A 20,706-nucleotide genomic window follows, 5' to 3' on the forward strand; every position below is an offset into this window, starting at 1 on the left:
TGGGCTAATCTCACTCTATTTTATCTACCCCAGTGCTTAAAACACAGTAAGTACTTTGCCTAACAAACACCACTATTATGATCATTACTCTAATTATTCTGATTCAGTACCAGACGGGACACGGAAAGCTCTATTACTACTGCTCTTGAGAACTGAAAGCTGTCAGGCAATTTTGCTACATGGGCAGAATATGCTAACGATGCACTGATAGACAAAGAGATAGGAAAGCAAATAAAAAAAGGCCATCAGGGCCTTTGGGAAGCTGGCAAGAGGTGATGTTTCAGACGTCACGTTCCACACCAACTCTCATCATTAATATTCGATTCCATTTTTCAAAAGAACTACCTATTCCTTAAGGTTTCACATTCATAAAATGAGGACTTTCTTTCCATTAGTTACACCGTATACAGTAACACCCCTGCAATCCAGCATAGAACTCTCCTCATAACATTTTAGGTAATGCATTCAGTCTCCCGTTAGGGCACTGGTGAGAGATCTAATCACACGTTGGCCGTGTCAAATATATGTAATTTTAACAGCAGCCTACCCTGTGTGAAACAAGAGGGTCAGTGTGAAATGAAAATAGAACAGTGTTCATTCTGGAAACTATACAGAACAAAGCACAGGCTTTTAATCTACACTTAAGGCCTGAACTGTGGTTCAACTGTAAGCTCATTTTGGGCAGGGAACATGTCTGTTAATTTGGTTGTATTGTACTCTCCCCAAGTGTTTAGAACAGTGCTCTGCGCAGAGTAAGTGCTCAATAAATATCACTGATTGATTGAAACCTGCCTCTTCTCACAACTCTAACTACTGGATGAAACTGAACCCTTTCTAAATTAGAAGAATTTAACATTATTTATGAATCCCTGTCTGTGTTCACTCACTTTCTTTACCGAAAGCACATAATTTAGTTCTCCCTGTACTGGAATGCTCAAAACTAGTAAAGCACTAAGACAAATAAACACACTACCCAATCCACAGCATTAGGTTTTGTAAAATGCACACAATCCCCTCTTAAAAGCCCAAGCCTTTTACCTGGCTAAAGGGGCTAAATACTAGGGCTAAAAGTTTTCTTCTAGGGTAAACAGCTGTTTCATTGTTCTATAACACTTTTTCACGGGCCATAATGGCAGTTACTACTTTACAGAATAGGTTCAAGGAAAATCAAGGGTCTTGTTCAAAAACTAAATAGGTGCCACACCAAAGCAGAACCCCTCATTTTAAGATTACACCTAATTTAAAATGACATTCATTCTTGTGGAGCACAGACAAGCCCAGAGATGCACTCAGAAACCTAAAAAACCTAATCAAGAGACTAGGTCTACACATAATGGTGTATTGGGTTCTAGTTCTTCTCAGAGAAAAACTGAGAAACAGAGGGTCCTAGTGGAAAGAGCATGGGCCTGGAAGTCAGGAGTCCTGGGTTCTAATTATGGCTCCGCCACTTGTCTTCTAGGTGGCTTTATGCAAGTCACTTAACGTCTCGGTGCCTCAGTTGCCTCATCTTTACAAATGGGGAACAGGTGCTCTCCTTCCCTGTTAAACTATGAATCCAATGAGGGACAGGGACAGTGTCTGATCATACTGCGGTGAAACAACCCCAGGACTCAGCACAGTGCTTGGCACACAGTAAGCCCTGAACAAATATTGCAATTATTATTATTGTACTAGAGTGCTATTCGGAGACCAGCAGTGTCATAAAAGACCCCTTCTGAGAAAATGTTGCTAAAGTAATTGAGTGTGTCTCAAAATGGGGTTCTTTTCCTCAAGCTCAAACACCGAATGCAGTATACGGCAAGTTGGTGCTTGTCAGTAAAGGTTCCTCTGAACACATATCTGGTGTCTTTCATTTTGAAAGGATTCAATGATCTGCTGCAACACTATCAAGAAGTTGCATAAAATACTATGAACATCCAACTTAAGTTAGTATTTAATTGTGGTGATATTTTTAACATAATTCAATGGAAATGAAGCACAAATAACATTATAATAATTATCAGTTGAGGGACTAAACCAAAAGGTTTTCTGTGATAACTCACAATTCATCAGTAAGTATATTTTGGAGGTTATCTGGATCTTAGCTCACATCTCAAAAAGAAAGGAAAACGCACATGAGAGTCTTGGTGCAGATAAAATGACAGCTCTCCACAGGCAGTTTCGAACCTTTCTCTGGAAGCAGGACGAAGACAGGTCTGGAGAGCCAGACCAAATACTGTAGAGAAAAACACCAGCTTGGTCTCAGAAAAAATGTGGGCAACTTCTTTTTTTAAGATACCTCTCTCGGAGACCGAGTCTTCTTGTGTTTTTTCAATAAGTCTTGAAAAATACTCCAAGTTTTTCTAGCTGTTGAGATACTAGCATATCTTCATCTTGATTTCCCATGTACTCTCCCTCAAGCATAATACAGTGCTCTGCATACAGTAAGACCTAAATAAATATCACTGCTTGATTGATTCCAAGTTACTACTAAATTATCTCTGACATGGAAGGCAGAGCCCCAATTTTCTTGCTTAATACTTTTTTTGCCCAACACAGAACTAACTCTCCTCATTGTTTAAAAATCAAAATCCTGTCATGGTCCCATCGAACAGCAGATGCTGCCTGTTGCGGGCAGGGAACCTTCCTACCCACTCTGTTATACTGTGCTCTCCCAAGTGCTTAATTCAGTGCTCTGCACACACTAAATGCTCAGTAAATACGACTGATTGATTGGATTAAAATGTCACGTTTACAGATAACTTTACCCTTTGGGTGACTGGGTAACCTGAATACCATCACTCATTTGCTAAATGATGAAGCGACAAGAAATACAAATTTCTTACCATGACTAAAAACACTGGAAAAATAGACTGTAAATGAAACCGGCTAGGGCTGGTCACTAGCTGGAAGCTCGGACTGCTCAGGAACCTTTTCAGTTCCCCCAAAACATCGGTGCACAGTGAGTATTGTAAATAGCTCCTGTCTGGGAGGTAAATACATTCTTTTAGGCCATTAAATTGCCGTTTAAGAGCGCTATGGTACTAAAAAGATCAACTACTAAACTTCTGGGGATGGGGTGAATCCATTCAGAATAATCTCCTCCATCAAGACATGGCATGCTCGAGTGGATAGAGCACGGACCTGAGATTCAGAAGGACCTAGATTCTAATCCCAGCTCCGCCACTTTGCTGTGTGACCACGGGCAAATCGTTAAACTTCTCTGGGCCTCAGTTACCTCATCTGTAAAATGGGGATTAAGACTGTGAGCCTATGTGGGACATGGACTGTGTCTAACCTATATCTAACTAGTGTTTAGCACAGTGCCTGGCCTGGTAAATAGTAAGGGCTTAACAAATACCATTTCATTCATTTTAGTCACGAAAACTTTCTAACGAGGGAAAGATTGTCCTTTTTTGAATATCAGAAGAGAAAACCTTCCAAAATTGGTAAAGGGAATCCCTCTCGGTTTCCAGCCAATCACGGCAGCTCGTCACATATTGTCGTTTCTCATTTCCATTTCCAAATGCGAGGTTGAGTTTTCCTCTTCAACAAAAAGTAAGCACGACTTGACACTTGGGTTCAGCTAAGAAGTTCTCCTGTTGCCCAAGGGGCCCAGATTCAGGAGATTTATGAAGAGAAACAAATTGGCGGTCACTTACCTGTAGCGGGCCCAAGATGGAGCTGGTCGTGTACATAAAAAAGAGACGAAGATAACTGAGAACATTAGCAAAAGCAAAAAGACCCTCTGCCACCAGCGTTGGATGGAAGGCTTCCCAGTCTTTCCGATCCCGGGAACTGTGAAACTGGGGATGTGGAGGAAAGAGATGGAAAGGTCATGTCGATCCTTTAACTATGTGCTAGGAGGAGTCGGAGAAAATTGCCCTCTAAAAGTTATTCCCCTCAGACTCTATGGGTCTGGTCCCCATTTATACTTTTCCACTGGATTTCTCTGGGTTCTGTTCTTCCCAGTGGCTTGGGATTCAGAAGGGGGGAAAGCTCCCCCTGTGCCTTTCTATCTTGCATTCTCTCCTTCCTCTATGTTTTGTCAAGAAAATTCCTGGTCCAGTAATGGCTGCCCAGCTTCGGCAAGTAGCAGAGGTCTTCCTACCCGCCAATTTGTGGCCAGAAGGCAAGTCCTGTGCATTGGAGGAGGAGCAGGGAATCACACCCTGGAGAATGCGGGGCGGATGCCTCTTCCAGTTTTGCGCTTGCCTGGTCCTCTCCGGACTGCAAAAAGTTCTCTCACACACAATCCCCCAGACACACACACACAACCCACCTCTCATTCCCTCTTGACGTTGTATGTGTGGGAGTAGAGGGGTTTATAAAATATGGGGGAGAGGAGAAACTTTCCACAGGGACACAGAATATAGGCATGATTTATAACTGTATGATTAAAACAGCCAATTCTGCAATTAGGCAAGTACAAGGCCTACCTTAAAATGGATGTTCACCTATAGCGAAGATAAAATTATCTCTTGTTTCTTCGCCTAAACCTTTGGAGCCACCACTGAATCTAACTGGAGTCTTCATTCTTTGGTTTGGATTTTACCTCCTGTGGACTCCTCCAGCTCACATTTCCTCTGGCTTCCAGGCCATCACCACTTAAACGTTCTGGCACCTCACACTAAACATGTCTAAAAGGGAACTTCTCACCTTCCTTCCTAAACCCTTCTCTTTTCCTATATGTCCTAGCTCTGTTGATAACACCAGCAACCTCCTGTCCCCCAAACTTACAACCTTGGTGTCATCCTCAAATCTTCCATATCTTTCAGTTCTCACATGAATCCATTGCAATATCTTACTGGTTTTCCTGCCCATTTGTGGGATCCTCCTATTCCTCTCCACTTAGCCACAAGCCCAGTCCAAGCTCTTGTCAACTCTCAAATGGACCGGTTTCCTCACAGGTCTCAAGAGAAGCAGCGTGGCTCAGTGGAAAGAGCACGGGCTTCGGAGTCAGAGGTCATGGGTTCGAAACCCGGCTGGGCCACTTGTCAGCTGTGTGACTTTGGGCAAGTCACTTAACTTTTCGGTGCCTCAGTTACCTCATCTGTAAAATGGGGATTAAGACTGTGAGCCCCACAAGGGACAACCTGAATCCCCTGTGTCTACCCCAGCGCTTAGAACGGTGCTCGGCACATAGTAAGCGCTTAACAAATACTAACATTATTATTATTATTATTACAGCCTTCAGCCTCCTCTCCCTTTCAGCCTTGACTGCATGCTGTTTGGCATACATCCTTTACCTTCTCAAAAACATGCAGTGGTTACCCATTTTTCTCCACTCGAAAACAAAAACATCTTCCCAAGGGTTTCAAGGTTCTCACCAGCTCCCTTCAGATTTCCTATCAGCTCTCTATTCCCTAGGTCACACTCTTCACACCTCTGAAGTTCACCTTCTAGCGGCATCTTGCTCTCAAACCCTTCCACTTCCAACCTTTGGCTCACACTATTCCCCTGCCTAAAACTTCCTCCTCTTTCAAATCCCATCAGACCACATCCTCCCCATCTTCAAAGCCCTCCTAAAACCTCCAGGAAGCTTTCTCCAATCAATTCCCAATACCCCAAGTCATGTCAACCCAACAGCCACCCTTTACCGCTTATATACAGATATCTATCCTCCTTATATACATTTCATTTATTCATTTATTTCACCCTGAATATTCTTGCTTCTACTACCCACAATATCCTTATTCTTCCTCTTTTTCCTACTCTTGGTACATAATTAATGCTTTTCTCTCCCTCATCAGATTGTAAGACCCCATGAGGCCTGGGACTATGTCTTTGATCCTGGAATACTTTCCAAGAGCTTAATAGATTTCTCTACATAAAGTAGACACTACATATCATTGATTACACGATGTGATATATCATGATTGATTACATGATATATGATATATCAGAGGTCACAGAGATTTGCATCATGTGAAGGTCAATTAACTTCATCAATCTAATATAAAATAACCAAACCCTCCTTAATAAAGAATACATTATGCAGAATATAGAATACATTATGGATCACTTACTGGTTTTTCAAAGTTTAATAAAATTCCTGTAAATTACACTATAATTCATTCAATAGTATTTATTGAGCGCTTACTATGTGCAGAGCACTGTACTAAGCGCTTGGGATGAACAAGTCGGCAACAGATAGAGACAGTCCCTGCCGTTTGACGGGCTTACAGCACTATAAATTATTATCCACTATGCTACATATACCTGGAAAGAATATCAGAAAATGATATTCTGTGTAAATTTTTTTCAGGTGAATTTTAATTTAATTATGTTCTTCCCTTCCAAGTATTTAAAAGTGTTAAACCCAAATAAAGATCTGCTCTAGATTAGCTAGGAAGCTACTGCTACGTTTACCCTGAGATATTATTCATATTAAAACTACTCCAGACCTTGGAAATAAGTGAAATTCAAAGAATGAGACTGCATTTTTTAAATTTAGGATTAGATGCTGAACTCAATAGGGTGACTTTGTTAACTTACAGTACCTTTGCACTGCACAAAAGCTTAAAACAATTTATTTGGCATGTACGACATTCCACTTGGGAAACTGCTCTTGCTCAAGTTATCTAAGGTATTGGAGACTTAAATTTAGTGGACTCTAAATATCAACATTTTCATTTGTTTGGACACTACTTTTTAAATTTAAAATGTTTATGAATGTATATATGAAAGTAAACCTCAACCAAGAATCAGTTTTGAAAGCAAGAGGATAATTACACTAGCAAAACATTTATACAGTAAAGAAGTTTAGGGGTTTTTCTTAAAATGTAAAAATAAAGTTTAGTTTCCCCAATAGGCTGCAAATGCTTTTCAAATTGGTATAAGGGATAACTACCTTGTTATGGGCAACTACTTTGAGAGCAAAGGTTGCCAGATACAGTGAATTCATGACAAAGCTGAGTTGGTTACGAGACTCTTCTAAAAAGTCTTCCAGTCCATCATACCACAGTCTTTTAACATCTGACCACACCATTCCTGGAAGAGGAAGAAACAAAATGTCACTTTTTTTTCCACTACAGCAAAGATTATATGCAGAAGATACAAATGAACGCAGTTACGACGTCACGATATAAAAGGCAATCATACAACATTGCCTAAAGGCAAAGTTAAAGACTTAGGTTGAACCCACCGGACCCAAAAGATCACCAGAACCATGTCAATTACCTCATTAATTTCTTCAATATAGCTAGGCCTCATAGTGAAATCTGAACAGTCTGAATGATCCAGTTTGGTTGTCTACACTGCTCAAATTAACTGGCTTTATTAACCAAATCTTCACTTGACTTCATTTCTGAAGGCACATCATGTTGGACTGGGATCATCAGCAAGGTGCCAAATGGGTAAGGAACATTCCTCCCTGAAGATGCTCAAAGGAGAGGAGAAAATAACTGAGCTATGAATGAAACAGCCTTGGGTTACCCACCTGAACCTTAACATTGGGTAGTTTTAGGCAAACAAGTCTAGGGTTTATGCAGCACTTCCTTCCAAAGTGTTTTACAACACATTATTTCACTTTATTTACACCTATGTTCCGCCCATGCCCGAGAAGCATCGTGTCCTAGTGGACAGAGTATGGGTCTAGGAGTCAGGAGACTTGGAGGATGCCACTTGCCTGCTGTGTGACTTTGGACAAATCCCTTCACTTTTCTGTGCCCCAGGTTCCTCATCTGTAAAATGGGGATTCAATACCTGTGCTGCCTCCCTCTTGGAGTGTGAGCCCCATATGGGATAGGGACTGTGCCCGGCTTATCTCGTACCTGTGTTGGTGCTAGCACAGTGCTCAGCACATAATAGAGGCTTAACAAGTGTCACTATTATTATTATCGGAAATGACTTAATTCCATTGGAAAGAATACATGTTTTTGAAAACCTTTTCTCAGAGGCATTTCAAATTGCCACCATAAACTGTCCATAAACACATTTTAAAATACTTACGAATCTATAGACGAGGTACCTGGGAGAAGCTTTCCACCAGGGGATGTACCTCCCAGGGCACATTCTGAAATGTTAAATGGTTTCGACTAGCCCCTTACTTTGCGAAGCAGTGTGGTGCGGTGGACACAACATGGGGTCTGGGAGTCAGAAGGATCTGGTTCTATTTCTGGCTTTGCCAGTTGTCTGCTGTGTAATCTCGGGCAAGTCACTTTCACTTCTCTGGGCCTCAGTTACCTCATCTGTAAAATGGGGATTAAGATTGAGATCCCATGTGGGACACGGACTGGGACCATCCTGCCTGGAATTTCTCTACCCCAGTGCTCAGTACAGTGCCTGGCACTTAGTAAGCACTTAACAAATACTATTAAGAAAAAAAACAACAGAAAACGTTGGTTTGGCTGCCCGAACTGGGACTGATCTTAGGCATTTCCGAGTCGTCTTATCAGTTTGCACTAGTCGAGCACAGGTGCTGACTTGAAGGAGATCTGCCCTGATCCTGGTTTTTAGAAAAAACCATTGGCAGCAGCAGGACCCAGGGAACAGTACTGGCCACGGGAGAGAACTGTGCTATCACCATCCCCACGGGTAAGTGCCCCTTCTGCCTCACATAGACATTCCGCCACTTTGGCCTAAAGTCGGGGGGAAGGGACCCTTATGCCTCTGGGGTAATGTAACGATGGCTAGCTACCAGGGCTGGAAGGTGCCCTCGCATCCCTGGTAAGGACTGAAACATCTTCTTCCTTCCTAGTATGAGGATTGAAGTCATCGGTCGACCTCAATCCTCTTTACAAATCTTTATTTATAAACTCCTTTTCCACTATTTTGATATTCTTTTTTTTTTTTTTTAAGATTGAATCCAACAGAAGGCTGTTACTAGCTCCCGGGCAGCGTTCCAAAGAGCAGAATGGGGAATATATCATAAGGTGAAAGGTTGATCAGGGGACCATCCTCCTTAAAAACACTGTGGCCTACTAGAAGGGGCAAAAGACTGGGAGACAGGAGAACTGGGTTCTAATCCCAGCTCTGCCACTTGCCCATGGTGTGAACTTAGGCAAGTCACTTTATCTTTTCAATGCCTTAGTTTCTTCATCTGTAAAAATGGGGATTAAATAACTGCTCCCTCTCAGACTGTGAGCCCCATCTGTGTCTGATCTGATTATCTGACTGTGAGCCCCACGTGGGTCAACCTGATTACCCTGTAACAACCCCAGCGCTTAGAACAGTGCTTGGCACATAGTAAGCGCTCAACAAATACCATAATTATTATCATCTTATATCTACCCCAATGCTTAGTACAATGCTTGGAGCACAGTAAGCAGTAAAATACCCACAGCTCTTAATTATGATTATTAAAATCTTAACGATGAAATTGTGAGATTCTCAAACGGCAACATCATGGCCATAATCTGAAATGGTGCAAAGAGGTTATGCCTGTAGAAAAGGGGACTGAAAAGAAAAGAGGAACGTTTGCAACTTATTTACAGCCTCCTTAACACTCTGGTCTATATGTCTACTTAATTCATTTATTTGGCCACTCTAGTTGTAAATATTTTTATGTTTGTCTTCCCCATTAAAGAGTAAGCTTCTTGGAAGATGGGGAACGTTTCACTTAAGTAGTCTATAGTTCCCGGGTCCCTGCTATAGCACACCACACCAAGCGGGCAATCAATAAATGCTCTTCCTACTCCTACCCTGGAGTCCGATTTCAGATTATTAAAAGACAGTGGGGCCGGGAGGCCAAAGCCAAGAAGTAGGCCAGGCTCTGAAGTTCCCGCTTGTCTCAGCCGGGAGCCTGCCCGCACCTCGACCTCAGCAATTCTGGATCTTAATTGCAGCCCTACGCAGTGGGTGGCTGTAAATATGGTAAATCTGAAAATACCCAGACCACGGAGCAACCCAAGGAAACTCTTGCCGTAGAAAATATAGGGCGTTTGTTTAAAGAGCAGTGTAGCTTGGCTCCAGTCCCTGCTATCGGTCTGGGAGCCGGTGAAATTTGGTGGTCCCTGCGTTTTCTCGGTGTGTACAACACTTGACTGTAGCGACCTAGGTTTCTCAGTCCCTTAGAACTGCAGAGTGCCTATCCGCAGGTAATCTTTTTTTTAGTTCTGCAGAGATTCAACAAGACACCCACTATTTTTCTCCTATTCTCAAAGGAGGAAATGAAGCCTTCAAACTAAACTAGTCTTCTTTCCTGGATTGCAGAAAATCTCAATTTCAATATTCCTGTTTCCCAAGACAGACAGTAGGTAGGTAATCACTAAAGTAGTAGGCCAGAAGGATGCGTGCTGACTTGCGGAAGAACCAAACAGAAAAAAAAATACTCCTGAAGATGCAATTAGACATGTCGTAATCCCAGAAGAAGGGTAAAAGGAAAAATTTGCCATTAAATGTAATTGAATACATTTTAAAGAGTTCATTTTCAAAATACTCATTTTATAATGAATCATCACTCTGCCCTAAGATTTGCAGTGATCGCTGCGAATCTAGCTACAAACTACCAACTACATCCTGAGAAATAAGTTTCAAGGGGTCATTTTATAATAGCATTTAATCAAAGAAGAACAATGCAAGATATATGGCTTCTATGGCCCATTCATTGAGTACACTGGAGTGGTTCTGACCAAACAAACTTCACGTACATATATCCCTATACTCTGCCTCTTCCCTTATCTGAATTTTATTTTCATGTATGTCTCCCGCATTTGACTGTAGGCTCCTTGAAGGCAGGGTTTATGTCTACCACCTCCACTGAATTGTGCTTAGTACAGTGGTTTGCATGCAGTTAAGTACTCAATAAACATATTGATTGATAAAACACAAAAACATAGAAAATGCTTCACAATTCTATTTGCTGTAAAAGAAAAAGCCCTAAAAAGGACTCACAAATCAAACCAAAAAGAACTGATAAACACAGCTGACTAAAAATTATTTTTCCTTCGGGGTCAGCGTCCAAAACCAGCAAAAAACCTGAGTTCTTTCTTCTCCTCTGGCCTGCCCAAGTTGGACTTTAAAAAAAAATGACTCGTCGTTGGTTAATTTCAATAGCTCAGATTTCTCTCTTTCCCTAGGGCTGACAATTCGCTGACCTTCCTAAGTATCTCAAGGTGTTAATAGGAGAAGAGAACTGGGACTTTCCAGAACAGAAAAAGAAAAGAGAAGCTGCGTGGCTCAGTGGAAAGAGCCCGGCCTTGGGAGTCAGACATCATGGGTTCGTATCCCGGCTCTGCCACTTGACAGCTGTGTGACCGTGGACAAGTCACTTAACTTCTCGGGGCCTCAGTTACCTCATCTATAAAATGGGGATTAACTGTGAGCCTCATGTGGGACAACCTGATTACCCTGTATCTACCTCTGCGCTTAGAACAGTGCTGTGCACATAGTAAGCGCTTAACAAATTCCAACATTATTATTATTAACAGTGCTTGGCACATAGTAAGGACTTAACAAACACCATATTATTATTATAAAAATGCACAAATCTCAACAATAAGATGAAGGGCTAAGCCAAGCCAGAATCTTTAAAACCAATTTGATACTCACCGATCAGCCATATTATAAGAAGATAGTCTATTCTCTCAAGTGCCGGTCCCATTGTGTTTTTCTTATCCTCATTGTAGACAAGTGAGTATAAATTAAGCAATAGGAGGAATGTGAAATAGGACGCTCCGTGAATAATAAATTTCATAAAAGGTGTGTGAATTATTCGACCCACTCGAGACTTGGGAGCTACCAAGTAGCAGAGTGAAAGAACCGGCCAGAAGAGGCCAACTGTCAAAACAGTCAAAATCTTCTTACAGGTGTGCTTGCGTCGGTAACCTGCCATCTGTCCAAACCAAACAGTGTTGAGGAACTGCTGGCAATTAGACTGAGAGACAAACTGAAAAGAACCCAAAAATTCAAAATAAAATCTCTGAGTACTAACTGGAATAGTCATCATTCAACTCGACAGTCAAAGTTTTCAGTTCAAAAAAATAATACTCCGTCATCTTCTCAATGAGCGTTTTTACTACGGCGAGCAAAAAATAGATCCTGTACGATTAGCATTGAACTGCACATTTCCTGCGATAATAGAAGCTGTCAGGATTTTCTTTACTCTTTCAAATGTAACTAAGGCTCTCGGAGGTGGTGTGTGCCGGGAGAGAGGCTGGGCTAAAAGCAGGTAAACAGCAACTGCCACAGACTGATTGCTCTAAGGAATTAAGGTCGTGTTTATTTTCTGTTAATGGTCTTTGTTAAGCACACCTGCTCTGAAAGTCTCCTGATTATCCCTAGGGTCTTGAGAGATGTTTTCAAGTGCTTAATGAAAGTGAAAGGGGAGACTGGAGAGGAATAGAAAGGGCAATTGGTAGTCTTCACCTACAAAATCCAGTTGGTTGATTGTAAATATTTGGGACCGAAGCTCCTTTAACAATGGAAGGCAATTCTGCCAGGAAATGCTGCCAGCTGAAAAGCTACTTGGAGGGTAAGCTGCTTCCTAGGCCAGGAGGCCAGGTGGTGAGCAGTGGCAGCCGGCTAAATACTCAGCGTGGGAGCTAGCCATCCAAAACAGCGGGTAAAAAGAATAATAATAGCTGCAGCAGCAACAGCATTTAGAGAGAGCCCACTTGGTGCAGCACACTGTAATACACACTTGGGAAGTAGCGACTAACAAAATGATACGCTCCCTGCCCACAGGGAACTCACGCTTCTAATAAGGCCGATATATTACAACACTGTCGGAATAAAATCAGTTGAGCAGACAAATACACACACACAAATGCCCAAACATAACTGCCGAGGAGGATGTAAATAAATCCATGAGCGCTAGAGACGGCTGAAAGGATTAATCTGGCTCAGAATACTGGGGAATTGACTGGGAAAAACTTGTTGGAGGAGGTGGGGTTTTAGGAGGGTTACGAATGGGTGAGCTGTAGCCGGCCAAATAAAGGGAAGAAATTCCAAGCCAGAGGAACAGCAGGAACGGAAGCAGAAGAGTCAAAGTACATCTAGAAAGCTGCCTTGAGAGGAGCAGACGGTGGACTGGGGCCAAGCGAGCAGATAGTTTGGTGGGCCTGATGGTGGAGAGCCTTAAAGCGAATTGTGAGGAATTTTTGTTTCAAGGGGGGAGAGACACAGGAAGCCAGAGGAAGGTTCTGAGGAGAGAGACGTGACCTGAGCGATGCTTCAGAAAGATGATCCTCGGGGTACTGTGTAGCATAGATTGAAGTGGGAGAGGAGCTGGAAGTTGGCAGTTCAGCGAGGAGCCTTAATGTAATAGTCAAGCCAACGCAGGACCAGAACTTGTACTGGGTGGAAGCAGTTTGGGTGGAAGAGGGAGATGTTGTGCAGGAAAACCTGGCGGGATTTGGCAGTAGAGAGTTGAATGATAGTGAAGGGTCAAGGTTGTGGATTTCTGGAATGGGCTGGGTGGGGGTGTCATTCATTCAATCGCTCAATTTATTGAGCGCTTACTGTGTGGAAAGTACAATTCGGCAAGATAGAGACAATCCTTACCCAACGACGGGCTCACACTTCAGTCTAGAAGTGTCGATAGAGATGAGAAAATTAGAGAGGAAGGAGTGGGTTTGGGGGGGGAGAATAAGGAGCTCTGTTTTAGGCCTCTTATGGGGAATGCGGCATACAATAGCAGTATCCCTGCAAATTACCAACCACATCTAAAATCAGGATCGCTTGAAATGATCCTCCAACCCCTGAATCTTTGGAATGTAAATGTAATTTTATGTAGGAAAGTATATAAAAACCCAATTATTTAATATATGATCAATCTAGGCTAATTTTATTCTTTTGTCTGATCTGCTCTTTTCACTCCTCCACAAGAGCAAATCAATAACCCAGCTGTTATATATCAAGCCCTCTCCACACATTTCTCACCATAATCACTTTGTCACTCATTCTGCCCAACAATCTTGGTTTTCTGCCAGAACATTTTCTGCTTATCATCTAGTCTCTAAAGTGAAAGAGCTATCTGATGATGTCTTGCCCGAGAGCTACATGGGCTACCCATCCTCATTTTCTTTCAAGTACATATGTCTTTGACATCATTCATCTTTCAGATTTGGAATCTGCTGGTTGACTTGGGTCTCATGCCGCTCCTTTACCCCTTCTTTCTGATCTCTAAGTAAAACAGTGGCATTAAAAAGTTTACGATTTTACTGAAACCAATCCATACTGCCTTCCTCTTCTCGCTGCACTCATCAGACATCTGGTGGCCTTATTTGCTAGTCACGGTAGACCGACTTTGATGCTTCTTTTATTTCTTCACCATTTTCACGAACAGATGTTTATGGGAATTATTCATTGTGTACTCATTTGGACTTTGTGATGCATAGCTGAAGCCCAACTTGGTGTGTCTGCATCGGCTATTCTTCTTCATTCCCTTTCAATTCTGCTGAACAGTTGGTATATATGTTACATTTGTCAGTGAAGAGATGAAGCATGCTACTTTCCACGAGTATCGGTTCCCTCTTTTCGGTTGTAGAAAGGCAACTCCAGTATGCCTGAAAACAGTTTCAGTAAGGTTTACTGTCCTGCTTGACATTCCTGAATTTGTTTTATTAGGGATCATTAAAGCTGGAATCAGATTGAACTTCTGATCCACCAGAAATCTCTTCCAGTCCAAGGAGCTGTGAACATTATCAAAAATGTTTGAGATGATGGTTCAGAAACTGCTTTAACAGTAATAATAACTGTGGTATTTGTTAAGTGCTTACTGAATGCCAAGCACTGTACTAAAAGCAGGGGAAGATACAGGACGATCAGTTCCCACACAGAGCTCACTGAGTAAGTAGGAGGGAGACCAGGTATTGAATCCCCATTTTGTAGTGAGGGAACTGAGGCACACAGAAGTTAAGTGACTTGCCCAAGATCACACAGCAAGCAAGTGGTGGATCAGAATTAGAACCCAGGGCCTCTGACTCCCACTAGGCCATGCTGCTTCAGTCTTTAAGCAGATGAGTGCTCATCACACTCACCCCAGCCCTACAGCACTTTATGCAACTATCCCTATACTCTACCCTTTACCTACCTAAATAGCCTGATACTCTAGTATTTCCCCTCTCTGTAATTTACTTTAATGTCTGTGTCCCCCTGCATACTGGAAGCTCCTTTTGGGCAGGGTTTGGGTCCGACAAATCTACTGTACTGTATTTCCCAAGTGCTTAGTACCGAACTTTGCACACAGCAAGCGTTAAATGAGTATCCCCGATTGAAGCACAAACACAGAAAGACATACAAATGATCGAGAATCCCTTTGCAGATTCAGCACACCATAATGGACTAACAACAAGTCTGAAGAACACCAAAATCAAGTCAAAATCAAATTCCCAGCTGGCCTATGCCCGGGAAATCCTACACACAATTCAAGAGCTTAAAGCAGTAACCTAATTATGTTACCAGGACAGTGGACTGTCCACTGATGCTGACTGAGGAACTAGAAAATGGAATAAAAAAGGCCAACATGGACTTTGTCAGAATGCAAAACATAGAGTGGTGAAGGATTAGGGTTCTCAAATTCCAAACCAAGCTAAAGGTCTCTGGGACTGTAGCAGTACGGCTGTAAGACCTGGACCGGCCACAGAAGACACATGCAACTTCTGAAGCAGTTTCTCCAGTGTCACCTAGGAACTCTTATAATGATGGTATACGTTAAGCGCTTACTATGGGCCAGGCACTGTTCTAGGCACTGGGGTAGATACAAGGTAATCAGGTTGGACACAATCCCTGGCCCACATGGGGCTCACAGTCTTGATCCCCAATTTATAGATGAGGTAACTGAGGCCCAGAGAAGTAAAGTGACTTGCCCCAGGTCACACAGCAGACAAGTGGCTGCTTCTCTACTCAAGATCAAATGGCAGGAAGAGATTACTATCTGTGTTCCTAGGACAGGGTCAATTCTCGAGCACTGAAGTGATGCTCACAAGGACACTCCGCTCTGGTGGGTGAGAAAAGCGAGGATAATGAATGACCGCAGAACACACAAACAACTGCCCTCAGGTGAAACGAAAGGGAGCAACACATGGAAGACTGGTGTGTGGGCAGCCAAGGGGAAGGTGTAATAAATGATTTAAAGACACATCAGTACCCAAAACTGTGATATAGCAGGGGATAAATGGGAGACACTGGAGCAGACAGACTAGACAGTTGGCCGGCAATTAGGAGAGGGGCTGCTTTCCCTGAGCATGGGCTTTGCAGAGATAGGATAAGAGAGTGACAAGAAGGCTCAAAAATAGAGAGCAAGAATTTAGTCTAAAGCGGATACAAACAATAATAATGATGATGATGATGATATTTGTTAAGCGCTTACTATGTGCAAAGCACTGTTCTAAGGGATGGGGGGATACAAGGTGATCAGGTTGTACCACGTGGTGCTCACAGTCTAAATCCCCATTTTACAGATGAGGTAACTGAGGCCCAGGTAACTGAAGTGACTTGCCCAAAGTCACACAGCTGAGAAGTGGCAGAGTCAGGATTAGAACCCATGACCTCTGACTCCCAAGCCCGTGCTCTTTCCACTGAGCCACGCTGCTTCTCGTGAGGAGACTTGGTCTTTTCGGCCACGCTTTCACCCATGGATGAGATCTCACCGTCTCTAACGTCATCTTTGATATTGAAGGCGAACAACTGCTTTGGCTGTGACTCGACATTTTTCTGAATTCTTCATAGTCCTGTTTAAATCATGCTTAAATATCCCGGTGGCATGTTCCACGTCCTCTACCATTCACGTTCGTCTCTCCATTTTCAGGGTCTTCTCCTTGATCCTTTATTTCTTTTTTTGGGACTATTTTCATTTTTGCCTTCGGTTCTCATGAGGTCATTTATTTAAGGTATCTATCACGATTCATGTCCACACTCCACCCCAACCCAAGTGGTGTTCTTCTTGAGCCTCACACTTCTTTGCTAATTACCATTTTAGCATCTTGTTCAAATGACACTTCCGGATTAATTTTGGAGCTTTAAAATTGTGCTCCTCTTGGGCAGAGACGATCACAAAATTCGGTGGTCTGAGCTGATGTGTACGACACATCTGCCTGCTGCTGAGACATCAGAGGTGGTTCTTTGTGATTGTGTCTGAATCTAACTGTCCTGGTTCTGGGGGACCCTGTGGCATTTGGGAACAAATTTTTTACCTGTGTGTTAACTCCAGAACTGATGAAATGCACTTTTGAAATCTCCATCAAACCCCTGGGATCAGCCTGTTGCAAGATACTAAATGAATGGCAGAGGGAAGACTATTTCCATATTCCCGACTACCTATCCGGCTTAAAAAGGGAACAAAACAGGCAGAGGGGGAAGACACCTGCTGACAATGCTGACGCCTGTGGACAACTGAAGCAGTCCCTCTTAATCAATCATATTTACTGAACGCTTACTGTGTGCAGAGCACTGTGCTATGTGCTTGGGAGAATACAGTCTAACAGAGTTGGTAAACGTATTCCCTCTAGACAGTGAGCTCGTTACAGGCAGGGATTGTCTCTCTTTGCTGTATCATACTCTGTGTCACACAGTAAGGGCTCAAATATGATTGAAGGAATTCCTTGTCCACAATGAGTTTACCATCTAGAGAGGAAGACAGACATCAGTATGTTACGAATATGTCCATAAGTGCTGTGGGGCTGAGGGAGAGGTGAAGAGAGGGTGCAAATCCAAGTTCAAGAGTGACACAGAAGGGGATGGGAGAAGAAGAAATGAGTGCTTAAGCGGGGAAGGCCTCTTGGTGTGCTTTTAATCTTAACCTTTTAATGTTCTTAACCTTTCAATCCCCAATCTTAAGAGATTAGGGCAGAGAGGGCAAGAATCGAGGACGGCACTGAGAACAGAATATGAGGGATTTTACGCAAGATGGGCTAGGTGTCATGAGGAAGAACTAAAAAGGGATGCTCAAAGGTGAAAAGAGAATGATTTAGTTAAAACGGATGGCTGGATAAGAAATCTTGAAAGGTTTACGGATCTGGATTCTAGATCGGATTATGGTACAGAGCCAGGGACAGAGATATACACTTACCTACTGATCTTTATAATCTCACCCATTTCCACCTCTGTAATTCATTTTAATATCTGGCTTCCACTCTAGACTGTAAGCTCTTTGTGAGCAGAGACTGTGTCTATTAAAATCCTTCTCAGACTTCGAGCCCTGTATGGGACAGGGACAGAGTCCAATCTGATTAACTTTTAACTATCCCAGTGCTGAGTACGGTACATAGTAAGTTCTTGACCAGTACCAAATTATTACTATTCTCTATTGACTTGTACTCTCGTAAGCACTCAGTTCAGTGTTCTGCACACAGTAAGTGCTCGTATCTTTGATTCATTAATACTACTAATATAAACTTGCTGAGGTTTATGATTTTACTTAATACTTTAAACGACCTCTCTAGATTTTAGCTACAGAGAAGTACTTCTAATATAAGCCCCTGCGTCTTGTGTTCCGGGTGATCACATCCATAGTGGGGCCACGTTAACGAGAGAGGGGTTAAATTTCAGAAAGGTCCTTCAAGCACAGCTATGACTCTAGTGAGGATCCAGAAAATGATGATTTTGGCCCTTTTGGGAGTGATAACATCTAGTCGTAGCACAATCTCAGAGTGTTATAGGTGGGAAACATTTCCAGAGTATGGAAAGCTGAGGGACAACAATTTTTTAATAAATTATAATGGTACAGGTTGGAGAAACTGCTGGCTCTTGAGCACGCAGGCGGCAGAAAGCCTCGCCACAGTGCAGGTGAACCCACTGGGGGATTTTAAAATGGAAACTCCAAGGGGACAGACAGCCTGAGACACCTTTTCTAGGAAACCGGTCTGGTTGTTTTTCTTAGTATACTGGGCTCACGATAAACCAGCTGTTGGCCTTGGCAGAAGTGACGATTACACACCCCCTCAACTCCCTTCACTGTCCTTCCCAAATATAATAATAATGATGGTATTTGTTAAACGCTTACTATGTGCGAAGCACTGTTCTATGCCATGTGATTCATTGGTAACCACTCTATTTCTATCTCAGAATAATATGAAAGTTCTCTTGTATTTCGACGTGTAGTCACCTCTTCTGAAATGGACCTTCCACTTCCTCCTAAAAACTGCTCCCTTCTCACCCACTGCCCATTGCATTTGATGGGGTGTTTGGGTTACTTTTAACTCGGGTTTGAATTATTGACGAAATGAGTGTCACTCTTTACCAGTGGAACTAGCCAATCTTCTTGTCAACAAATCCCTGGCCTCTGATTCTGGCTCTGCTCTTCTGTTTTCCCAAAGATTCACTGACTGCTGCTGGTCCCCAAGGCTGGGTTTCCCACATGAAGTCTGACATAAGAAGGGTTTAACCCATGGCCCCCGGGCAGGTGAGTACCAAAGTCAAGTTGGGCTAGTTTCATACACATCCTCGTCAACATGTCCGGTTGTTTTTTTCTCCATGTGTGGTTGTTCTTCTGTTTCCCTTCTTGATCTACATTCCTCCCCCAAACCGGTACTCTTGTTTTTTCCTCCTGGGATCTGGTTCTCCCTTTTAGGGCCCCCTGTTCCCTGTTTATGTACAATCTGGCTATTTTCCTTGCTACTCTCTGCTGTCCCAGTAGTTGTGATCCTACCTCTTACCACACCTTGCCGGTCTCCTACTATGACCCAGCCCACCCACTTGGCTCCTCTAATGCCAACCTACTCACTGTAAATGCCAACCTACTCACTGTACCTCAATCTTGTCAATCTCACTGCCGACCTCTGACCCACCATCCTGCCTCAGGCTTGCAACGCCCTCCCCTCCTCATATCCGACAATCACCCTCCCTATCTTCGAAGCCTAACTGAAGGCACATCTCCTCCAAGAGGCTTCCCCCGACTAAGCCGTCATTTCCTCTTTTCCCACTCTCTCCTGCATCACCCAGACTCGCTCTCTTTATTCACCACTCCCGTTTCCGGCTCTTCAGCACTTATGTACATATCTGTCATTTATTTATATTCTCGGTCTCCCCCTCTGGACCGTGAGTTCCCTGTGGACAGGAAACGTGTCTATCAACTCTGTCGTATTCTCCCAAGCGATTAGTACAGGGCTCTGCACACGGTAAGGGCTCCATGAATAGGACTGATTGATTGATTGTGCTACCATGTCTGCAAGAACAGAACCCAGCATACTAGAGCTACAGAAGCTTTCCCGGCAACCTGTTTTAAAACCGTTGAAGACAGCAGCTCTAGCAGGTAAATACTTTAGCAGCAGATCCATCTAAAAGTATGACACACACCTCCTTTTGGTTATACTTGATAGCAAGTTTTAGGCGACTCAGGTTCATTCGTTCTTCCAATAATCCTCGCTTGTCCACTGGCTCATCACTCGATGTGTGGTTGAGGATAACTTCCAGCTCCCGTGAATTCCGGGCCTGTGCAAGCAAATCTTTAGCAAACATTTTACACTGCTGGGCTAGTTCCTCATAATCATTCCTACAAAATACAACAGCCTGAATCAGAAGTGTCACTATTATTTTCTACTAAAGGTGATAAAACTATCTGAAGTTACGCTTAAATTAGGTTATGACTTTGACCTTTACGGGCTCAGAGAGAGGGAAGGGAACTGAGGAAACGCGTTCATAGACGCGAGGGCAACGTTTTCAATGCGGACACACTCCGGAGGGTCTAAATTACTTCTCAACAAAAGAGATGTGGCGTTAACAAAGAAACTGATTCAATGTCAGTGGGACCTAACTTATTTATATTAAAAAAAAATTAGATGCAAAAGGCTCTTACAGCACCAAAACTCTCCTGCACCGTTATTTTGCCGGATATGTCTGTAACTG

The 20,706-nt window shown here is 42.9% G+C and overlaps 1 protein-coding gene across 2 annotated transcripts in view; it reads right to left on the minus strand.

Annotated features, from left to right (window-relative positions):
- Positions 1-20,706, minus strand: part of TRPC1 (transient receptor potential cation channel subfamily C member 1) — a 68,943-nt gene that overhangs the window by 12,993 nt on the left and 35,244 nt on the right. For both annotated transcript variants that reach the window (XM_029058320.1, XM_029058330.1), the window contains 4 exons: positions 20,158-20,353; positions 11,473-11,809; positions 6,833-6,972; positions 3,642-3,785 (listed from right to left, as the gene is read on the minus strand). In XM_029058320.1, the coding sequence (XP_028914153.1) occupies positions 3,642-3,785; positions 6,833-6,972; positions 11,473-11,809; positions 20,158-20,353 (817 nt within the window). The remainder of the gene's footprint in view (positions 1-3,641; positions 3,786-6,832; positions 6,973-11,472; positions 11,810-20,157; positions 20,354-20,706) is intronic.

This window comes from Ornithorhynchus anatinus, chromosome 1 (assembly GCF_004115215.2).
Source record: "Ornithorhynchus anatinus isolate Pmale09 chromosome 1, mOrnAna1.pri.v4, whole genome shotgun sequence".
NCBI lineage: Eukaryota > Metazoa > Chordata > Mammalia > Monotremata > Ornithorhynchidae > Ornithorhynchus > Ornithorhynchus anatinus.